Source organism: Acinonyx jubatus, chromosome A1, assembly GCF_027475565.1.
Source record: "Acinonyx jubatus isolate Ajub_Pintada_27869175 chromosome A1, VMU_Ajub_asm_v1.0, whole genome shotgun sequence".
In the NCBI taxonomy this organism is placed as follows: Eukaryota; Metazoa; Chordata; class Mammalia; order Carnivora; family Felidae; genus Acinonyx; species Acinonyx jubatus.
The window spans coordinates 69,896,012-69,917,654 of NC_069380.1; the positions used below are offsets into that span (position 1 = coordinate 69,896,012).

Genomic DNA, 21,643 nt, shown 5'->3' on the forward strand with positions numbered 1-21,643 from the left:
GTTTGTTTCCTACAGCAAATTCTCCTGGTGCTTTGTCCAGCAAGGTTTAAATGATTCAAGTAATGGGGCTTCCAGTGGGGACATATGGTTATTTTATCCTGTTCGCATGTTTCTTTCACTTTGCCTATAAATTGGCTGGTCACAAAAATTGGGTCTGCAGGTAGGTGACTCTGGGTCTTGAAGGGTCTTGGGGTTTAAATAATGTGTGTTCTGTTTGTAAAGATTTAGTATAAATAGGTTGCTCAATTGTATAAAGTATTGCTTCCAACAAACATCTAATCTGTTTTATTTCAAATGTGAATCACTGGTGAAAACATCTACCCTCAGATATTTTGTCCAAAGCACAGGTAACTCTCTCAACTACAGGAAACTGATAGTTTGTGTCCTAGTGAGACAGTTACAAATTTCCAAAAGACCTTTTTTTCCCCACTCGGATGAAAATTTCATTCAAGTAATGTTTTTAAGTAGAAATGACCCAAGAAAGCAAAATTATATATTTTTGCCTTGCTCTACTTCTACTTAAATTGTATTTAAATTATATTCTGCCCCGAGACCAAAGCCATAGCTGAAGTTCACAGGTTATGCTGGTTCATTTGTGTTTTCTATAGTAATAATAATTATTCTTATTCCATAACTATAATAATTATTATCAAAAATAAAAGTTCTACCTTTTCTTCTGTCCCTTCCAAATAACAAAATTTGTGGGAATACTTAGATCACAAGTAGGTAACTTACTGGAGTTCAGTTTGGTGTCACAGAATTTTTTGTTGTTTTATTTTAATTAGAAGATGTCCCCTTAGTCTAATGTCAGGTAAAAAATACTTTACATTAAAAAAATAATAATCTGCTCATACAATCTGTCACCATTCAGCATAGTGGTACCATTTGGGATAATGATACTAGTGACTGCTTTGTTTCAGGAAACTATAGATATTTATAGGCTAAAGAATTTTGCCTGGCACAACAGTCCCCACGAATAGGAATTAGGCTATAGATTGACATTACAAGCTCACCTTTCTTGTAAAAATCTGTTGGAAAAGCTTAAAACATTTCACATACTCTATGCTCCTATTTTAATTCCCATAAGCTAAAATATGTCTAACTTGCAGACATGAGTCGTGAGATATATGTCCACAATATTAATCAAACTTGAGTCTTTCTCCAATCCTTCCAGAAAAATATATTTTGAGATATAACCTTCATGCCATTAATTATTTTAGCTTCAAATTATTGGTAGAAACTTTAGCCAGGATAAATCACTTTCCATGTGATTTACTTTAAATTTATAAAGGATTTTCTTAAAGGCTGATTTTGTTTCTGTTATTTTTCCCATATTAGTGGCAATTCCACTATTTGAAAATTCTCTATTCAGAACTGAATTTAGAATTGCTTATTAAAAATATGATTTTGACAGTTCTTTTTTTATCAACTAAAAATTGTGCATAGTATGAATATTGGATAACTGAAATGAAAACATCTCAAGCAAGTATTTAATTTATGTCATGCTATGTAACTTACATGTTAAGTACATATAAGTATTTATGCAATATGTATACATTCATATATTATGATATAGCATATTTTTTCATGTCTCTATTATAAACCCAGTGCTAAATGTTTTCTCTTTTCATATTCATTTCTTCTTGGGCAAAAAATGACAGCTAAAGGAAATGATTAATAGGTAATTCTAGATATCTTAATATAAGAATTTACCATTTGTTTATAAATGGAGACTCTAACAGAAAAAATGTGAAAGAATAGCAAAGTATATTACATGTGATAGATTTTAAAGATACTTTGCTAGAATATTCCTGTTTCTGCAGTATCCTACCACAAATACGGCTATGCGTCATTTTCAGTTTTACTCAGATCATTATTATAGGTGCTTCATTTGGTTTTGGAAGGATTTCGTCCAACTTTTTCGTTATTTTCATTTGTTACAGCTTCACAAGCTGGCTAAAAACCAAGGAAGAGGAAATGTTCCCCTTTAAAATCTAGGTTCAGTTAACAATTATAAAAGGTCAAAAACAAGGTCACTACTTGACATAATAACTGTAAACATCATCGAAACATTCTACTTTCACTCGCGAGAAAACAATAATGTAAATTAATAAGTTTACATTAATAAGGAAACCCTCTGCTGGAACATAAATTGGGAATTTATATCTTATTAAAGAAAGATTTTTTTTTTCCTCATGTGAGTCTTTTCATCTAGAGAATTACAAAGAATAATACCCACCCCCCTCCACATACTGAAAGCAAATTATTTTCATAGGTATCTGATTGCAGCTTATACACCTTTCATTTGTGTTTCCAAATGCAGGGCTTTACAAAAGAAATACTGTTTGGGCCAGATGGCCTTCTAGAAGACTCCCTGAGAGAACTCAGAAGTCTCTCTAGCCAAAAATATTGTTTCCGCTTATTCAAGTGCCAGAAATCCCACTGCCACTCTTTCACGCAGATCAAATAAACCATCTAAAGATTTGGTTGTTGTCTTTGTCAGCTGAAAGGGTTGATTCCACTAATAGACAACAGTGTACCCTCCCACACCCATGCGTCCCACCACCCACAGCCTTTCCCCCTTTATTTGTAAGCAGGAATACGAAAATCAAAACCGAGTGATGTCTGGTGAAAATGAAAGATGAAGGAACATAACCTTACTTTTGAGATGCATAGTTATTACATTTCTCCCTTTATTTCCTTGTTCATTTAATATTTTTACAATTATATGCCATAGATTTGACTTTAAAAAGTCAAATTCTTTAAAAAGCTGATAGTCTGCCAATGAGGACTTCAAGGCTGATATATGATTCACAACAAATTGCAGATCTAAACATGTATATCAAGGCAATACAGTTCTAGTGCTGATAGATCCTATTTCACAGTTTTAGTGGCAAATGGTTTAGTACTAGAGGATAAGAGATCGTATATGTAGGTTAAATCTGCTGATTTTTAAAGTTGTTTGCTTCGACCTTAATTTATAGCATGTTCTCAGGGATATTTTAATCAAAATTTTTCTATTCTGATTTATAGTCTCAAGAAATTTTTTTTTGCTCAATTTCAATTAAAAATATAATTCTTTTAGTTGGATAAAATCTCAGAAATCTTCTAGTTAAATTATTTCAGTTTACAACTTAATACACTAAGACTCAACAAGGGTTTAGAAGCCACCCAAGGCCACTCACAGCCAAGGTGGTGATAGAGCCCCAACCAGAATTCAGGGCAAACTTTATAAATAAAGATATGAACATAGTTGGCATCAGTGAGGTTTCACTTGGGTCCTGGTGACCCTAGGCCAATGACCAAAACCAGACAGAACCTTAAAAGTATTCAGTCACAAACAAAATGTGAATTTGGTTAGTTCACATTGGTATCTCTTAGTCATACGCTTTTTTTTTTTTTTTGCCTGAGCAGAAACTGATGAGGAGGGAAAGAGCAAGAGTATCCGTGTGCCTTCCCAGCACTCCCTGCCATCATTCCCCACATGGTGCCCTCCTTCCCAATTCTGTCCTGCCCCAGAAAGACTTCTGCTCTGATCACCACACACCCCGTTCTGTTCTATTAGTCATCTTTCATTCTATCTCCCAGTGTAGATTGGAAACTCTCCGAGCTACACTGGGAGCCTTTGGCAAAGAGGCCATATCTCGCCCTGAGCCTCATTTCATCTCGCTCGAAGGACAGGTTCCCAATGTCCTGTTCTTACACCTGTGGTTGCACAAACACACCATGGCTTTCAGCGTCTTTAATTGCAAGATCCAAATACGGGCCATGAAAAGGATGGTTTTACTCCTCGGACATCTCTCTTTTTTTCCTCATAGAGTATTTCTCTTTTTGTGTGTGTGGGTCCGTATGTGTGTGATTCTATGTATGGCTTTCCTGTTCCTTCCTCGTTTTTCCTTTCCACGAATTCTTGCTTTTTTCTTCTTTTTCTTTATCTGTTTTTGATTCTCTCCCTTTTTTTCCTCTTTTTCTTTCTCTCTCTTTACCACATCATCTCCATACCCCACGACCATCTGTTGCCTTCTCTCCTTTACCTGATTATAGTAAAGAAGTTCAGAGCATTCTTTGAATTTTTTGTTGTACTTATTAAGGAATTTTATAAATCTTTTTATATTAAAAGCAGGGGAATTTTTATTTTATTAAAAAAATCAAGAGTTTCTACAATTTTTTTTTTTTCCATTTTAGGTTAGTGGACCTGAATGAAAAGAAAGTAGGGAACTTTCTCACCACCACCCTAGGGAGTAAGGAATTCTATTTGCTGAATCACATACCCCCCCACAGCATTTTGGACAGAGATAGGTATACAATATACATTTAGTAAATACTATTTAGCAAACTAGTTTCCAAGTTTCTGACAGTGCTAGAAAGAAATTATTCACTGTACTTTTAACAGTTTATATCATACTGACCTTTTGTTCACTTCTAGAATAATTGGAAGAAAATCTTTTCACCAGTTATTTCATCATTGTTCTTCAGTGATATTTTAATAAATCTTTGAAGTTTAAAGTGACTTTGAGTTAATGTTAGTTCATGTAGATGTGTTTTCCAAAGAAAGAATGAGCCCACAGGTTATAAAATAGAAGTGTAATATTATTGCTCTTAGCTACAAGCTGCCTTAAAATGACTTCCACCCTCTGCTTTTCTCATAGGCAATACCAGCTTAAATATGGCATAAAATATTCTAAATTAAATAAAAATGTTTACATGTTTAACTCAGTGTTAAAAATAAAACTATTTTCAAGTAAGATTTCTGGTTTAAAAAAAATCTGAGAGGAAGATGATGGCTGCAGAGCTCTTCATAATTAACTAAAAATCAACCCATTATTCACTTAACAATGGGTGAATTTTATGGTATGCAAATTGTACCTTGATAAAGCTATAAAAAAACATCCAGAAAATTAAGTATGACCTCGAATGTCCTAGCAAATGTGGAAACTCCTTTAGATTGCAATATGCTTATAAATCCAACTGTTTCATTTCAGTAGGTAGCTTTCCACGTGGCATACCTGGCCAGGTTTTTCTAAATTTCCTTGTCAAAAGATAATTTAAAATAAAGACATGTCTGTCCCTATCTGATCATCCTGCCTGAATATTTTTAAAGATACATCTTGCAGCCTACATTTCGTGGGCTCTGAGAAGAATTTTCAAAACGAAGGCACCTTTGGTCTCCCCTTTCCATTTGTGTGGTAAAAATGGCTCCAATCCACTGAGACCCTCCATCTGGGCAAGTAGACAACTCGGGACCCGTCACATACTAAGATAATTGACCCAAACATTCACCTCTGCTCTCCTCCCTCCTGTCCAGTCACCTCTGTCTTCCCTGCCAAATTCATCTCGCAAGCCTTCCACTGTCTCTTCTTTTCTCCTCCAGCCTCCTAAAACTGTTGGTAAAGTCCCCAGATAACCTTACTGGAGTATAACACAAGTGTTTCCATTTTCCATGCAGGGCTAAAGCTAAGTGATTTCATGCTTCCTTTTTAAAAAGCAAAATGTTAATGATGTCTATTCATTTTACATTCACTCAGTTTCCACATTCCGGGGAGTTTCCTCCTTTTTATATAAATGCATTGGGCCATTTGCCTTTGCCAGTATTCTTCCTTCTCCTGCTCTCTGTTGCTGGAAACCCTGTCCTGTTTTACCTCCTCCTCCAGTGTAAGTGATGCTCCCAATATCAGGTCACCTGCATTTCATTAGTATCTCCTCAGCTGATATTCTAAGCTTTTAAGTTCTTTTAAATGTACTTGTTTTCAAATACTGATGAGGTGTCAAATCCTGTCACACCCCTGAGTCTAGTTTCTTAAAGCGACAGTTCAGTCTCTGATTTATGTTTGGAGGGGGTGGGAAGCTTTAGGCATGAGTTGGCCTCTGCTCATTGCACCTTCCAGAATGTTGATGTCCCTCAGAACCCTCAAAGCTACTCTGAAGACGTAAAATCCTGTTATGATTCAAATACTGTACACTTCACTGAATCTTTCCGTGATAAATGGAATTAAATCATCTCCAGCCAACAATAGCAGTGGCAGGAGTAGCAGGGATTGTGGTGGTGGCAATAGCAATCAGGTAGAGGTGACAGCATTGGCTGTGGTAGTGGCAGCAGTCTCAGAGAGGACACAGTCACAGCAGCAGTGACAGGAATGGTAGTGGTGGCAGCAGTGGCAGCTCCCATGTACTGAGAGCCTGTTGCGTGACAGGCCATTGTAGACATTATTTTATTTAATTCTCAAGACAATTTTCTAAGGGAGGTATTACCATCCCCATTTTACAGGTGAAGAAACTGAGGCTTAGAAAAGTAACAGTGTGTGCTGCAGATCACACACAGCTCGGAAAAGGCAAAGCTTGAGTTCAAGGTGTAGCTGATCCAAAAGCCCATATTCCTAACCTCTGCACCAAGGTGCCTTAAACAAGAGAAGCAAGACCCTTTCTCTGTATGTATCTGTGTGCACTTTTTGTTTCAGCTACAGAATACCACCTCAGAACACCCATCCTGGAGAGTTGTCTATTTCTGTTTGGTGGAAAGTCACAGAGGGGCTGCCTGGACAGGTGATGCTTGGTGTCCTCTTGGGCCACTACTGACCTGGCCGGTGGAAGTGCCCTGGGGAGCACCAGGGGCGCTGCCTTCCAGACCCCACTGATGGTTCTGTGCTCAGAGTTTGTACAAGTCAGAGAACTACAAGAGTTTGTACAAGTTGGGAAAAGATGGAGGAAAGGAGGCAGCTTCTCCAGGCTTTTTCACCTTTCAGAAATCGGAAAATAAATCTGATAGGCTGTCCAGCAGGCAGGATCCCCGACACCCCATGCCCCTTCTAAGGCCGTGTCTGAGACAGGGGCTGAGATGCCTTCCCAAGCAGTTGTCGCTGCATTCACCAGTTGGCTCAAAACTAACCCCTCTTCAGATATTCCAGCTATTACATTCTTAGGAATCATTTAAAGGGCTTCCCCATCAAAGGCCATGGAATATCATCTGTCAGAATCTCAGCACTGGTAGTAATGACCCATCAGCCCAATGTGAATTGTCGACCGTGTTGAATGAATTCAGCTGAACTCTTAGAAATTCATGTAGACTATGTTAGCATCTAAAATTCTCTGGCTATTGCAGGAATTGGCTGTTGAATTTTAATTCAAAATATTATTAAAATATCTACCAAATTATCACTACAATTTAGGTGTTAAAATAAGAAAAACATGTTCTCTATTTTCCAAGTCTTCAGAAATATCCTTTTACTACCTTAATGGCAGCTTTAAAAGACGTGTTTCTATGAAGCAAAGGGTTACTGTTACTAAGAAGCACATACAAGGATCAAATGTCATCCCCTTTAATCTTTCTTACAAATGCTTTAGGTTTTTTGAGAACTTAAAATATCATTCACATATTTATTATTGAATTTTTTCTCACTGAAAATATTCTTCAGTATTTCTGATGTCATAATAATTATAGTAAAAACTGTCAAGTGGAAACTCAGGATGGAAGCATGTTATATTTCAGTTGTTCCTGAATTCAGTTATTAAAGTTACATTTTCAGGGCACCTGGGTGGCTCAGTTGGTTAAGTGTCTGTCTCTTGATTTCACCTCAGGTTTTGGTCTCATGGTTCTTGAATTGGAGCCCCAAGTTGGGTTCTGCACAGATAGCACAGAGACTGCTTGAGATTCTGTCTCTCCCTCTCTTTCTGCCCCTCCCCTGCTCGCGTGTGCTCTCTCTCTCTCAAAATAAATAAACATTAAAAACTTTTTTTAGCTTTTAATTACATTTTCACATATTTGCTTATTTGCACCTTACCTATATACCATTTTTTCAGCCTCATCCTGAGTAATAATATCTCTGAAATAAGCTTAGATATGATAGTTATTTTTTTGATAAATCACATCAAAATAAAAAAATTAAGTATATAATATATAAAACAAATATATATTAATTTTTTATATTTAAATATTTTTCTTTAATCATCTCAGGTACTGCTGTTACCAGTCATACTTTGGGGTACACCACTTAGAAGGGTTTGGGATTTCAGGTGGTAAGCCTTAGGCTCTAGTCCTATCCTTCCCATAAGTTTCTTTGAAAAGGTTAACTAAATCTGAACTGGCTTTTGCATCTGTAAAACAGAAAGTACCATGCCCTCCCTCCTGCAAGTGAGAAAATGTCTTTGAAATGTTTTGTAAAATCATAAAGTACTATTTGATGAAAATCTCTCTTCTTTTTTTTTTTGTAATGGGTCTTCCTGATAAGATTGCATGCCTCCAATTTTTAGTTTGGAAATGAATATTATAGGCTTTCTAAGGACTATGGTTAACTAGAGTATAGGCTACATTTGCTGAAGGAATCTTCATATTTCCTCCTCAAGGGAGAATGAACATCCTTCCCCTAACTCCAGCACCCTCCTCTGGTGCCCAGGTCAATCCATCTACCATGGTCCCACTCAGAAACAAAGCTGGACCAGGCCAGCTCTTAGCTTTCCCATTGTTGGATCCCCAGATCACGCTTAGAGGGAAAATGCCCAGAATAAAGAAAAGGAACAGGTTGTTCAGCCTTTTCCCCTCAGAGTCCAAGAAGGAGCAAGTGTTGGGTCTACCAGGGCATGCGGCAAGAACAGAGGGATTCCAGTGGGTTCCAGTCCAGCTTCATCAAGCAGAGGCTGTCTTGTGCCTTGTCATATGGAAAGTCAAGCAGCTAATGAGTAACAGAACCAGCAGTCATCCCTATTAATTTGGCTGGATTAGGCTTCCTTTTCCTAATGCTAGAGAATCCCATTCAGCCATAGACAGATGCAGTATCTCATACTGTGGTCCTCCATTTTGCTTGACTTGTTGAATCACTGGTGACCAGAAGCGTGCAAGGCTTTTGCAGAACAGAGAAAGCCAACCCCACTGGTTTGTCTCTACTTGCTATTCCCAGTCTCTCCCCGTGCCCCCCCCCCCCCCCCACACACACACCTTGGTCCTTTGGCATACCTGACCTTCTAAACCTGACTTTTTTTTTTTTAGAGTGAGACAGGAAGTGCGTGTGCACAAACAGGACAGGGGCAGGGGGGTGGGAGAGAGAGAGAGAGGGAGAGAGAGAGAATCACAAGCAGGCTCCATGCTGAGCATGGTCCCTCTCGGGGCTCAATCCCACAACCCTGGGATCATGACTTGAGCCAAAATCAAGAGTTGGACACTCAATTGACTGAACCACCCAAGCACCCCAAAACCTCACTTTAAATGTACCTATTCCTTGAAGTCCTTCTCTGGCAAGACCACCTCCATTTTGATGGCTCCGTTTCTCTGTAGCCCTCAGTCTTTAAGTGCTACAAATGTGACAGACTTACTTGCACTTTAACTGTTAAGACATATGCATGAGTTAACCTGACCCCAACCCAAGATCACATTTGTTGAGGTAGGTCACTGTGTCCTACTGGAGTCTCAGCAAGTGTTAGCCAATTTACCAGTGGTATTACCAGACCAGGAGAAGGTCATGTGGCATAGAAAGATGCTTGCAGATGAAGCATGGGTAAGATAGCATGGGTAAGGAGAAGAAATGGGTAAGATAGCATCTTCCCCTATCACCCTCCCCTCAGTCATCCAACTTGAGCCCCACCAAAGAGCCAAGCTCCACTCGAAACCATGTTTTGAGTACTGGGTTCTGGGGATTCAAAGATGTATGAGACATGGCCCCTTCCCTCAAGAGTCTTACAGCTTACTGAGAAAGATAGCAGTGTAAACAGATCATTACAATAGAGTGTGACAAGGGTTGTAATGAGAAGCTGTATAGAGAAAGGAAGGTGAGGGGTGCCTGGCTGGCTCAGTCAGTAGAGCATGTGACTCTTTTTGTTTTTTTTTCTTTAAGTGAGCTCTATATCCAATATGGGGCTTGAGCTCATGATCCCAAGATCAAGAATTGCATGCTCTACTGACTGAGCCAGCCAGGTGCCTGGAGCCTTGAGTTTTGAACTCAGGTTGGTGGGTTTGAGCCCCAAGTTGGGTGTAGAGTTTATTTTAAAAAAAGGAAGGAGAGATCAGTCCTACCAGGGAAGTCTGGAAATGCTTCATAGACATGACATCTGACATTTTGAAAGATGAAGAGTGTACAGGACAGACAAGGAGAGGTGCTTCAGAGCAGAGAACAGAGCATATGGGAAAGGTACAGAAGAGTGTGCGTGTGTGGGTGGATAGGTGGGTAGACTGGCAGGAGACAAGGCTGAAAGCAGAGGTAGGGTCTAGTCTCCTCATGGGGAGCCCTGGTCAGGAGATTGCACTTGATTTTGTAAGTCCAAAGGGAACCACAGCCAGGTTTAAGCAACTGGATGATCCTGTCCAGTATTTTAGAAAGATAACAACATGATCCCAATTAGGAAGGTGCTCCTTCCCAGTAAATATCCCAGCAGTCTCTCAGTAAGACCTCCCCATGGGGCTGTGGGTGCCTGGCAACCAAACTAACATCCTTAAAGGAATGTCATAACTGAGTCATGAGGAAACCAAGGCCATAATAGGGCCTGTCCAAGGACTCTCCAGGGTGATAGGTTGAAAAACTGGAAAGAAAGAAGAATGAAACAGTGTCCATCAGAATACCTCAATGGAGCATCACCCTCTGCCTTTTTGAGGAGTAGGGAGGAGCAGCTGACTTTGTGAGGGAGGAAGAGCTAATCACAGGCCATGCTGGGCCTCCCAAGATTTAAGCAAATAGAGGGCACAACCAAGATCTTGAAGAAAAATTTCATAATGGCCAAGGCTGACAAAAGTTTTAGGAATTTACTGGAAACTGCCAAGGTAAGTGTTTCACTGGGCATTAGACTTAGAGTCATGCAGGAAGAACGTCCTCCTGAAAAGGACTGTGACAGCTGTACTCAAATGTTCTCCACTTGTGCCAGTGGAGCACCACCATCACTGGAATGTCAGAGGGAGCTCCCTGGATGCTCAGAGATGTGATTTGGAAATAAAGTGAGTAGGAAAAGAATTAGATCAATTTGTATTTCTAGTAAATTACCCTAGAGAAAATTCAATACACTAGAGAAAACATTCTCGAGTGTTAAGTGCCAGAAATCAAAATGTCGGGGCGCCTGGGTGGCTCAGTCGGTTGGGCATCCGACTTCGGCTCAGGTCATGATCTCGCAGTCCGTGAGTTCAAGCCCCGCGTCAGGCTCTGTGCTGACAGCTCAGAGCCTGGAGCCTGTTTCAGATTCTGTGTCTCCCTCTCTCTCTGACCTTCCCCCATTCATGCTCTGTCTCTGTCTCAAAAATGAATAAACGTTAAAAAAAAATTTTTTTAATCAAAAAAAAAATCAATGTCTGAATGTTTCCTATAAATGTGATCACTGTTGTCATCACACCACCATCATCATCAACACTTTTGCTTTCAAATTGTAAGTCAGATTCTCCCCCATGAAGAACTTCCAGGTCTGGTAAAGTTCATGTTATCTCAGTGCCTGCCTTACCAACAGGGAATGACTGAGTTGTTAGAAAAACTATAGCCCAGGGTGCCTGGGTATAGCAGTCAATTAGTTCAGCATCTGACTCTTGATCTCAGCTCAGGTCCTGATCTAATGGGTTCATGAGTTAGAGCCCTGCACCAGTCTATGTGCTAACAGTGCAGACCCTGCTTGGGATTCCGTCTCTCCAACCCTCTCCCCCTCCCCCACTTGTGCATGTGCGCTCTCTCTCTCTCAAAATAAATAAGTAAACTTAAAAAACAACTATAGCTAGCCCAATGGTTATTGTTTTCTGTGCTATGCAGATAACATGCATGCTAAGGTGATACTGTCCTTCACTTCGAGGAGACTGAAACCCTAAACGTGTATAGTAAAATGTGCCAAAGTGACTGACCAGTGATTTATTACAACAAATAATAGGTAATCGTTGACTAAAAGCCCACTGCATACAGCGCTCCATGGCAACTCTAACAGGAAATGCATGACGTGTGCTAGGTATACAATATCGTATCCGTGTGAATAGTGCAAACTGGCAAACATGATCCTGAATGGATAAGAAGGGCAGTCACTTCAGACCCAGAGATTTCTCTGTGCTCTTCACAGTGGCCTTTTCTCTAATTCTTGTTGCATTTTATGGCACCTGCTTCTTCTCTTTCCTGTCTCCCCCAGCACACTGCTCCTTGAGGGCACGGATCAGATCGTATCCATATCAAAGTGGGCCTGTTTCTTTTTTTATAACAATTTTTTTAAAGTTTATTTATTTTTGAGAGAGAATCCCAAGCAGGCTCCACACTATCAGCACAGAGTCTGACTTGGGGCTCAAACCCACAACTGTGAATCATGACCTGAGCCAAAATCAAGAGTAGGACACTTAACTGACTGAGCCACCCAGGTGTCTCAGCCTTGTTTCTTTTATATGTGTGTGTGTGTGTGTGTGTTACACACACACACACACACACACACACTTTTTTTAAAATGTTTATTTTGAGAGAGAGAGAAAACACAAGCAGGGGAAAGGCAGAGGGAGACAGAATCCAAAGCAGCCTCCAAGCTCTGAGCTGTTAGCACAGAGCCCAATGGGGGGCTTGAACCCATGAACTGTGAGATCACGACCTGAGTGGAAGTTGGATGCTTAACTGACTGTGCCACCCAGGTGCCCCAGCCTGTTTTTAAGCAGGGGAACTAAAACACCGAACTTCTCTCACTTGAATGTGCTTCAGAACCATGAGAGGATTCCTGGCCAATCCTTCACCCACCAGCCTTCTGCATCAAACCATATAGGATCAGACCCTATATGCATTTTAACAAGCCACGTCCCCTACCATCCCTGTCAATGATTCTGATCCAGTTGGTCAGGAGAACACTTTTCAATCGATAAGCTTAAGGTATAATCCTAGAGCACAGGCTTTGGACCAGCTACAGCTAGCTGTTATCCTAGTCCTATACTCACTGGCCGCCGGGCAGGCATCTATAAGTTTTTTAAGTTCCTTGTGCCCCAGTTCCCTCAGTTATAAAATGAAGATAGATATGAAACTTAATAGAAATGAAATAGAACAGTGGCTGCTGGGGATGGGAGTAAGTTGTCAATGGGGACAGAGTTTCAGTTCTGCCGGATGGAAAATTTCTGGAGATCTGTTGCATAACAATGCAAATATACTTAACACTACTAAAGTGTATGTTTAAAAATGGTTAAGATGACAAATTTTATGTGTTTTTACCACAATTAAAAAGAGAAAGAAATTTTTAATGGGGTTGCATAATAGTGTTGACTTCACACTGTTATGAGCGGTACCTGAATAAAGCATGTCAAGTCTCTGACATAGTCTCTGATCTAGCAACTGCTCAAAAAATTACAGCTATTATTATTGTTGTAGTCGTTAAGGTAGTTCAGGTGGTTAACTATGAATAAGTTACTATTAAAGTCATTTTAAACCTAATGAGAGTCTGAATCTTCAAGCTGATGGAGGTTCTCTATACTTTTTGAAATAGTGTGCTAATTTCTCAGGAAAGCACCAGGCTGGGAAATGGAAATTTATCTATAATCACTCATTAAGGACTGTTTCAAACCCTCCCCACAGACCCAAGCAACTTTTGACAAACTGCATTTTTCCAAATCCTGACCAACAAACCATTCACATTTCACATGTAGAGCCTTATGTTTTAAAAAAGCCAACCATATTATAGGTCAATATGTGAAAGCAGGACGGTATTCATTTTGGTAAACTAATTCTTAACACTAAAGTCCTCAATTTGCAGAGATAAAGAAAACAAAGCACAAAAATGTTGAACTTTGTTTTTCAGCTTAAGCTTAATGAAGTCAAGCAAAATCTGCCACTGTAAAAGAAAGGCTCTCCATGAAATACTTTGCGTCTTTGATGTGCATGTGGAACCCAAACAGATTTGGGAAACATGGCATAAGCCCAAGGCCGTCATTTTGATTCTGTGTGCATTGTTTTGATTTCATGTGCATCTATTCTAATTTCATCTCTCCAGCCTATTATTTAAACCTTAGCAGGACTGATGTGCTGTTTTACAGGGGCATAATCCACTTGGTGGTCGGATAACCAGGAGGCCTTCGGTCTTCATCACTTACTCCAATGAGAAAACTAGACTATTGCCTTGTAAAACAGCATGAGTCCCACACCCTGATTTCACATGCTATTCTAACCCACAGAATATCCCTGGAACTTCTAATTGAATTCATAAAATTCATCACGGTCACAGAGATGACCAAAATTAGCTCTAGGCTGAATGAAATTAGACAAAAGTCAGTCTGGAGATATAAATAGTAAAAACAAGAGGGTTAGAAAATGACTTCAGATACAGGATTTTAGGCCAACACAGGTGTTCATAGGAATCAGATTCTAAGGCTGAGAAGGTTAGGTACCACTGGTTAAACCTCTAATCCCATTGGCTTTTAAATCTCTCTTGATTGAAAACTAAATTCCAAAGTCATTGCTAAGGATCCCCTGCCACTTTTTAAATCTCCATTCTGTGTATAACTCTTGTAATTATGGGAGATAAGGGTTTCCAGAGAGACCAGAAGAGCCATTCCAGAACTTCTGAATAATGACAACATTGACTGTTGAGAGGTGGTACTTGTGAAATCCAGCAATGGATGGCAGTATATGCAGATGGACCATCAGCAAGGATTATGATGGCTCCAGTCCACCAGCATCCTTGCCAACAGGTGGAAGGAAGGAGTCTTAAGAAGAGTTGTGATTGTAAATGGCAAAAAGAAGTGATTAAAAGAACACAAATAACCAGACATTAACTTCAGATTCTGGGCTTACTGCCTTCTGTCCATTTAATCTTTCTTTGGTGCAGTAAAGACACTTCCTCGTTACCTTAATATGGGGGTCTCTGATAAAGGCTTGAGGTTCTGATAACCCAGGTATTGGCTCCAGCTCTAACTTTTCCTAGTCACATGACCTTGGAAAATCACTTCCCTACTCTGGCCCTCAGTTTCCTCATGAGAACAGGACCTAGGACCTAGATCACATGACACATTCAATAAGTATTTGTAGAAGTTTAAAAGAAAATGTATCTGAAAAATGGGGATAAATCAGGAGATCTCAGAGATTCTTTCCAGACTCACCATTCAACAGGCCTGTGACTTCTTTGTTACAAGCTCATGTCCCTTGTCATTCTAGTCCTCTCCTACATGTGTGTACCAACAGAGGAGTCTCTTTTTATTCAGTGTAATCCTACCTTACATTTTCTCATCACACGATAGTGTTACCCCTCAATTATGTTACAAGAAGGAAGCATTTTGCCATTAACCTGATCATATAGTTATTTTTTCAAACAACGATTGGTTACCAGAGCATATTATTATTTTTAAAGTTCTAGGCAATATTTCAAAACTATATAAGGAAGTATTTGCATTTTCCTTCCATAGTTTTCTGCCTGATTTCAAGAGTTAAATGAACAGTTTCAAATACCTTGTGTGTGATGCTTTTCCCCTCCATTAAAATGCTGAAGGGCTTTTTCTCCCCCCTCTTTAGGAGGAAAAAAGAAATCTTTCCCCTGTAATTTACTTTGGCTTTCTCAAAAGTTGGGTGGGAAAGTCAATATAATTCAGGTGGAATCTAAAATGTTCTTGTTGTACAAGTGTGCACAGAAAGGAAGCCTATAATTTCTGAACATTCTTTTAGGAAGTTTGTATTCTCTGTTTTCCAGGGAGCCTTTACTTTCCAAGGGAGTATGATCGACATGCCATTACTGAAGCAAGCCCAGAACATTGTTACGCTTGCCACATCCATCAAGGAAAAATGATCTGTTAAATGAAGCTCTCATCAGGTGGGCTGAACATATACAGTGGGTTTCTTAAAGACAAACCATAATACTCAAGGCAACTTGTTAGTATGCCAGATTGGAACCTTTCTCCATTTACAGTTCATGGTAATTACAATTTTTTGTTGTTGTTATCTCACTGGCCAGTTGTTCCTCTAAAAATGAACTTTCTTCTTTTTGGTTCCAAGCTTATGATTTTATTGCTCATGAATGTGTTGCAAATATGCACTTACGATTTCACAGGGAGATAAAATCGTGGCGAGAGATGGGCTGAAGGGATGTTAGGTCTTTAATGAAACAGATCTTTTCCGAATACGTATGCTCCCTTCACATTTCTCACGTTAGATGTTTCCCCTGTCGTTCATTTGTTCACTCAACACTGTAAATAATTTTAAGGCCAGTCTTAAAAAAAAAAATAGTAACTACCCAAAGGGGTTGCGTTTAGCTCCTAGAAATCTGATAAAACAAGAGATGGCATAGAAAAGTTAAGTATCGTTTTTGTTCATACAGATACCTTGTAAAAATAAATCTTCAAAACATTACTCTTAACCTCCACCTCCCCAAATGAAACACCCATACATATGGGCTCTAGGTAAGGACTATGAAAGCCTTCATCCTGGGTGAATGCTTTGGGTCAACAGTTACCAGCAATTAAAAAAAAATGTGCAGAAACACAAGACCATCTATTCTCTCCCTTAATTTCCCCATTTAACTGTTTGCCATTGAGGCCATTCCCCCCCTGCAAATGTATGGCTGGAACAGGCCCCCTCAGCAATAAACTTGTAGCCTCTAAGAAGACACAATGGGGCAGATCTGGTGCATATGGTCCCCTGCGAGATTTGCATCACATTAGAGATGCTGCTGCAGGTCATATGGGTGGTGTGGTTAACGGGCTTAGTAAAGCTGTTTTGAAGAGGTTAACCCAGCTTGTAGTAAGGGTAAATAAACATAACAACCAGCCATTCTTCCCTATTCAGCATGTGCTCTTATATTGAAGGCTAAAGGGTATTGAAGCTGGGAAGGATCAACTTGTGTTTGCCAGAGGACGCCAATGAAATTTGAAACACCAACAATCAGAGATTTTGTTTCTGCTCCTCATTAAATCATGCGCTTTTGTGTTGAGACTCTGGACGACCGTTCTTTAAGAAATTAACAGAATGGGAAGTTTTAAACTCTACACCAACCTTTTCATGACCTACACAGCAGCAAAGCTGCTACTCTTAGACAAACACCGCGGGGAAGGCTGTTCTGTTTATTTAAATTTGTAAATAGAAAACAGTTTTTGATTTTCATTTTTCACCTCCTCCTACCCCCTTGTTGTTTATTTCCTCCGTGGCCCCTACTGTATGCCCCAACCAGGGGTCTTCTTTGCCCCTGCCTCTTCCAGTTCCTACAGGAAGTCCCAGAGAGAAGTAGAGTTGAAGGTTATATACAAGGAAGGGCACCGTGGAACCCAAGCAAAGCAAGAGAGGCCCACACACCATCTTGCATCACCCGCCCACCCAGTGCATTGCAGGAAGGGGATGATTCGGTTCTGACAGGCATGCAGAAGGAACCTGACCCAGGCAGGACAGTTCTGGGGAAACACATTCTTAAAACACCCAGCTAATAATCCCAAACTTGGGAGAGCTCTTGAACTGAGTGAGATGGGATGTGTGTGCTAAGCTGGGGTTCTGACCTGCAATGGGCTGCGTGTCTCCTCTCCTTGGTGCACCCCTCCCCCCAGCCCCTCCTGGGAGCTTTGTTACCCTTCACCTTGGTCATCCTGTGCCGCCCCAGGGTTAGCTGGAAAGGAAGGGAGGCACAACCCCATCCTCACGTGGAGGAGCAGGAAGGAGGAAGGTGGCATCTCAGCCAAGGAGATGGGAGAGTGGGAGGTGGGAGATGACTGGCATGCAGCCAAACCAGGCTTCAGGCCTGCGGACAGAGGCAGTGGGCAGAGTGACCCCGGTGGCAGCACCCATCACCACCACCAGCGTTGCAGCTGTGCCGGCCTAGGCTGGTAGTCATGTGCGCACCGGGAGATCCGGGACCACCAGCCAGGTTCTGCCCCTCCCCTCAGAACACAGAGACACAGGAGGACTGCTCAGAAGGCAGAAGGCAAGGGGAGACCTCCTCTCATCCTGACCTGTTGCACACATACACCTCCTCCTCCCGGTGTTAGAACTGCCTTAAACATAAGAGGGAAATAAAAGCCTTCCTTCAGACTTCCCTACAGGCAGCCCCCACTTCAACCCAATTGCCCTTCCCATCCTCCTGTGTTGGTGCAGATAACCAGTCCGGGCTTTGACAAGATGAAAGAGCAGACATTCTACTCTCGGCCCCAGTTACACAGGCAACCCCCAAACCCTACAGGGGGCCTCCTCAGGCAGGGGGCTCAGAGAGGCAAGCCCTCCCTCTCAGGGGACCTCAGATGCCATGGTGAAGGCATTCGGACCTTGGGAAAAGCAGTCCCCTCAGCAAGGTCTAGACGCGGCTAGGACTCCCCACCCCCATCACCAGCAGCCCTGTGGGTTCCTAGGTCCCCCAACCATGTTGGATTGACTGGTCACCACACCTTTACCTGACACCCAAATGTCGCATTTATCATCTTACTCATAATCCCGTGGTCTGATTATGGTAGGATGGTGAGACTAGGACCCACTTGCGCCAGAAGTCTGGACCAAGGTCCTGCTCTGAGCAGAAACCCTAAGGAGAGCCCCGGAAGAGGCTTTAGTCAGGGTCAGGGACCTTGCGGGGGTTCCTCCAGCTAGGAATGGACTACAAGAGGACCTTGCAACCATCTGATTAATTAAAAACCATACCTGTTTATGTTTTGTATAGCTCATCACAGGCTGCTTTGCCATATCACCCCCTTGTTATTAATTCTTGGGGGCTAAATTATGGATAACACTATTAAAACATTATCAGAACTAATGAGAAACAATTACTTAGAAAATGAGCCAGGACAAGATTGAGTTGAGAACATCAGTGGTGATCACCGTAGATTAGTTTAATAAATCATCAGGTGCAAGGCAGGGCTGACTGTATGTATGCAAAGCCCTGTCACGGGAAAATGAAATTGAGATTTTTTTTGCATAATTTTTTCATTAATCTCAATAGGACCCGTGTGGTGTAGATTGTTTTATTCCCCTAATACCTTGCCCGAGGGAGGGGGGTGCCCAATAATGTCTTCATTGTTTTACTGAGGTCTTAATGACAATCTGTGACAACCTCATTTTAATGTATAGAGGATTATATCAGTACAATCATGTTTTATTGAAATGGTGAGGGAGACTCCGGTGGGGTCAGGCACTGTCTGTTAGCACAGGATGGGAATTTCCTCGGGAATCTGGGTTCAGTTCCCTTAAAATTTCCAAGTATAGATCCGCTGGCTGCCCTTAGGTCCTCTCCTCCCGGGACAGGCTGGGAAAAGCTTCCTCAAGAAGACTTCACCGCCTCCTATTTGAATGTGAAAGTAGCTGCTTGCATGGCATATTTTGCGGGGTAAATGGAACACACCATGTAGGATTTTTTTTTTCCTTTTCTAAAATATACCTGTTATTATTATCATTAACACATTAGCCCCTTAAGAGTTCTGCCCTAGTTCGGGAAAATGACCTTCACTGGAGACCTTAGATTTTCTAACGATGTCTTAAGAGGATAAAAAAGAATACATACTTTTTAACTTGAAGGATATTCTGGCCTTATGGTTTCCGTTAATCTTTAAAAGCTAAATGTCTTACGTTTTTGTTTTTGTTTTGTTTTGTTTTTACTTCTAGTACTTAGAAGGCAATTGATGGTACAAAACAGGTTATAAGATTATCAGCAGGATGTTGTGCATATTAATACCGGCGAAGGGCACCGAACCGGTCTGTCACCGCAGAGTTTACGCCCCAGGCTCCGGGACACTGTCCTCCCAGCCCAGAGACCCTCCCCCCGCGAGGTTTCCACATTGCAATTTAGGGGGAAAGTGGAGGAAAGTAATTAACAGAGCGCAACATTTCAATGTTAAAACTTCCATCTTCCTTTCCGCGCTTTATTTTAAATCGGGATAAGGGGTGGGGGGTGGGGGGAGGCGCTAACAGCGCACAAAATGGGAAATAAATTACATTAAAATACCTTAACTTAGTACCTGAAATCTTGCGCGGTGGTACCGGCAGCTTTTTGCTGCCCTGTGACGGGGGATGGTGGCTGTTGTGGGTGGTAGTTTGTTTACATTCCAGCAATTATGCGGCAGCATATTTCCTTCCGAATCGATAAGAATTGCTAAACGACAAAAAGAAAGTGGTGTGTACGAAAGGAACCGAAATCGTCGTTGGCTCCTTTTGTGGTCATTTGCTGCCGATCGGACCCCGTTCCAGCTAAGCAGACTGAAGCCTGCTGCATTTTTTTTATTCTAAATTTTTTTTTCTTTTTTTACAAGTCTTGCAAAAGACCAGGGATTTGTCGCTCGCGCCCTTCTTTAATTTTTGTAAGTGAACGGCACGGTTTTAGTGTTTGCTTCTTCCGATGGGAAAGGCTCGGCGAGCCCGGGCAGCGCGCCCCGTCGGAAGGACTTGCGCCCGCAGGGCCGGGACACGCAGAGCCCGCGTCCCCCGCCGCCCGCGCTTCCCGAGGGCGAGGTCGGCGGGCGGCGCGCGAGGGCACCTGGACGCGGACCCTGGCGGCCCCGGAGGCCCCTCGCGCGCCCTCGGGAGGCGCGCCGTCCTTTCCCCGCGGGGCGCAGCCTGGGCCAGGGGAGCCCAGTGGGCCCGGGCTGCGGGCCCCGCTCGTCCGCCCGCCCGCCGCGGGCTGCCCGGAGCCCGCGAGCCTGTCGCGCAGCCCCGCTGTAATGGTGGCAGATCAAAGGCTGCCCCGTGTCCCCGCGGAGCCCGGGACAATCCCGCGCCTTTGTGCGCTGTTGCTAGGAGCCGGAGAAACTAAGGGAAAGTGTCAGGAGCATGTTAATCAGACTCGTTACAGTGTAACAATAACGTCTCTCTCGGGTCTCCTAGGCCCCCAGCACCCCTGGCGCACCCCGCACGCAGGCCGGACACCTGCGCGGGGCCCTCGCGCCTGCCCTGGGGACCGGCCGGCCCCTGTGTCCCTCCAGCACCGAAGTCCGCGGCTGAGCCGGGCGCGAGGACTAGTCCTAAGGGTCCTGCAAGCGCCTGGCACATCTCCTGGGCCCGGATCCCCCTTGACCAGAGGCCCTCGCCCTTAGTCTGTCAGGCTCAAATCCGATCCAAGGCCAGAGGGACCTGCGGAGAAATCGGGTCCTCCTGCTTTTCAGTCATTGAGTTGAATTTCTCAAGTTTGATTCAAACACGGTATAGAATCAAAAGGAAAATGAGCATTACATTTAGGTTGCTTTTTGGTTGAATTTCTTCAAAAGACTCTAAAACCAGCTTTGCTGATTTCCCTCTCAAACCCATAGAGGGTACTGTAAGCGATAATCCCGAATTTAACAAAACAAAACAAAAAAAAACCCTTTCCTGAAAGTACAGATTTCTCTGAACTTTTTTGAGAGAATCACTTCATTCGTTTATTCATTCAACAAACATCTGTTGAGCCTGACTGGGTGCCCAACAGCCAGCTAGTATGAAAGTCCTAGGACTGGTTCCGGATGCACTTTTCTTTCAAAATTAAAACGCTCTTGTGTGAAGTCAAAGGAAGAGCAAAGGCGTAAAATAATGTCAAATGCCAAAACAGAAAGTGCCGTTGACTACAGTAGTGATAGAAACAAGAGAGGTGCGGATTAAGAATTTAAAACATCTGAAAAACTACACACCCTATGCTTGGAAAACCAGCCACTTTTTTCACCTGTTCCATCTCCTCCCCTCCTCTTTCAGTTTTTAGGAGCTCAGCCAGGCTGCGGTCCCGAAGCCTGGAGTCCTGCCTAACGTCTGAGGAGTGAAGTCACTTTGTAAACAGCCTGTCAGACTTGCTGAGGGAACACTCAGTCTTGTCCCATTCTCCCCTTGCTGTC

At 42.1% G+C, this 21,643-nt stretch overlaps 1 protein-coding gene across 11 annotated transcripts in view; it reads left to right on the top strand.

The window, feature by feature from the left end:
- The window catches only part of CLYBL (citramalyl-CoA lyase), a 261,550-nt gene that overhangs the window by 228,767 nt on the left and 11,140 nt on the right, over nucleotides 1-21,643 (top strand). For 4 of the 11 annotated variants that reach the window (XM_053217496.1, XM_053217490.1, XM_053217501.1 and 1 more), the window contains exon 8: nucleotides 15,580-15,699. In XM_053217496.1, coding sequence (XP_053073471.1) covers nucleotides 15,580-15,675 — 96 coding nt within the window. In that variant the 3' untranslated portion in view covers nucleotides 15,676-15,699. Of the gene's footprint in view, nucleotides 1-1,943; nucleotides 2,144-15,579; nucleotides 16,818-19,454; nucleotides 19,747-21,643 lie in introns of those variants that run through there. The other 7 variants (XM_015075987.3, XM_053217506.1, XM_053217474.1 and 4 more) reach the window with 5 other exon arrangements.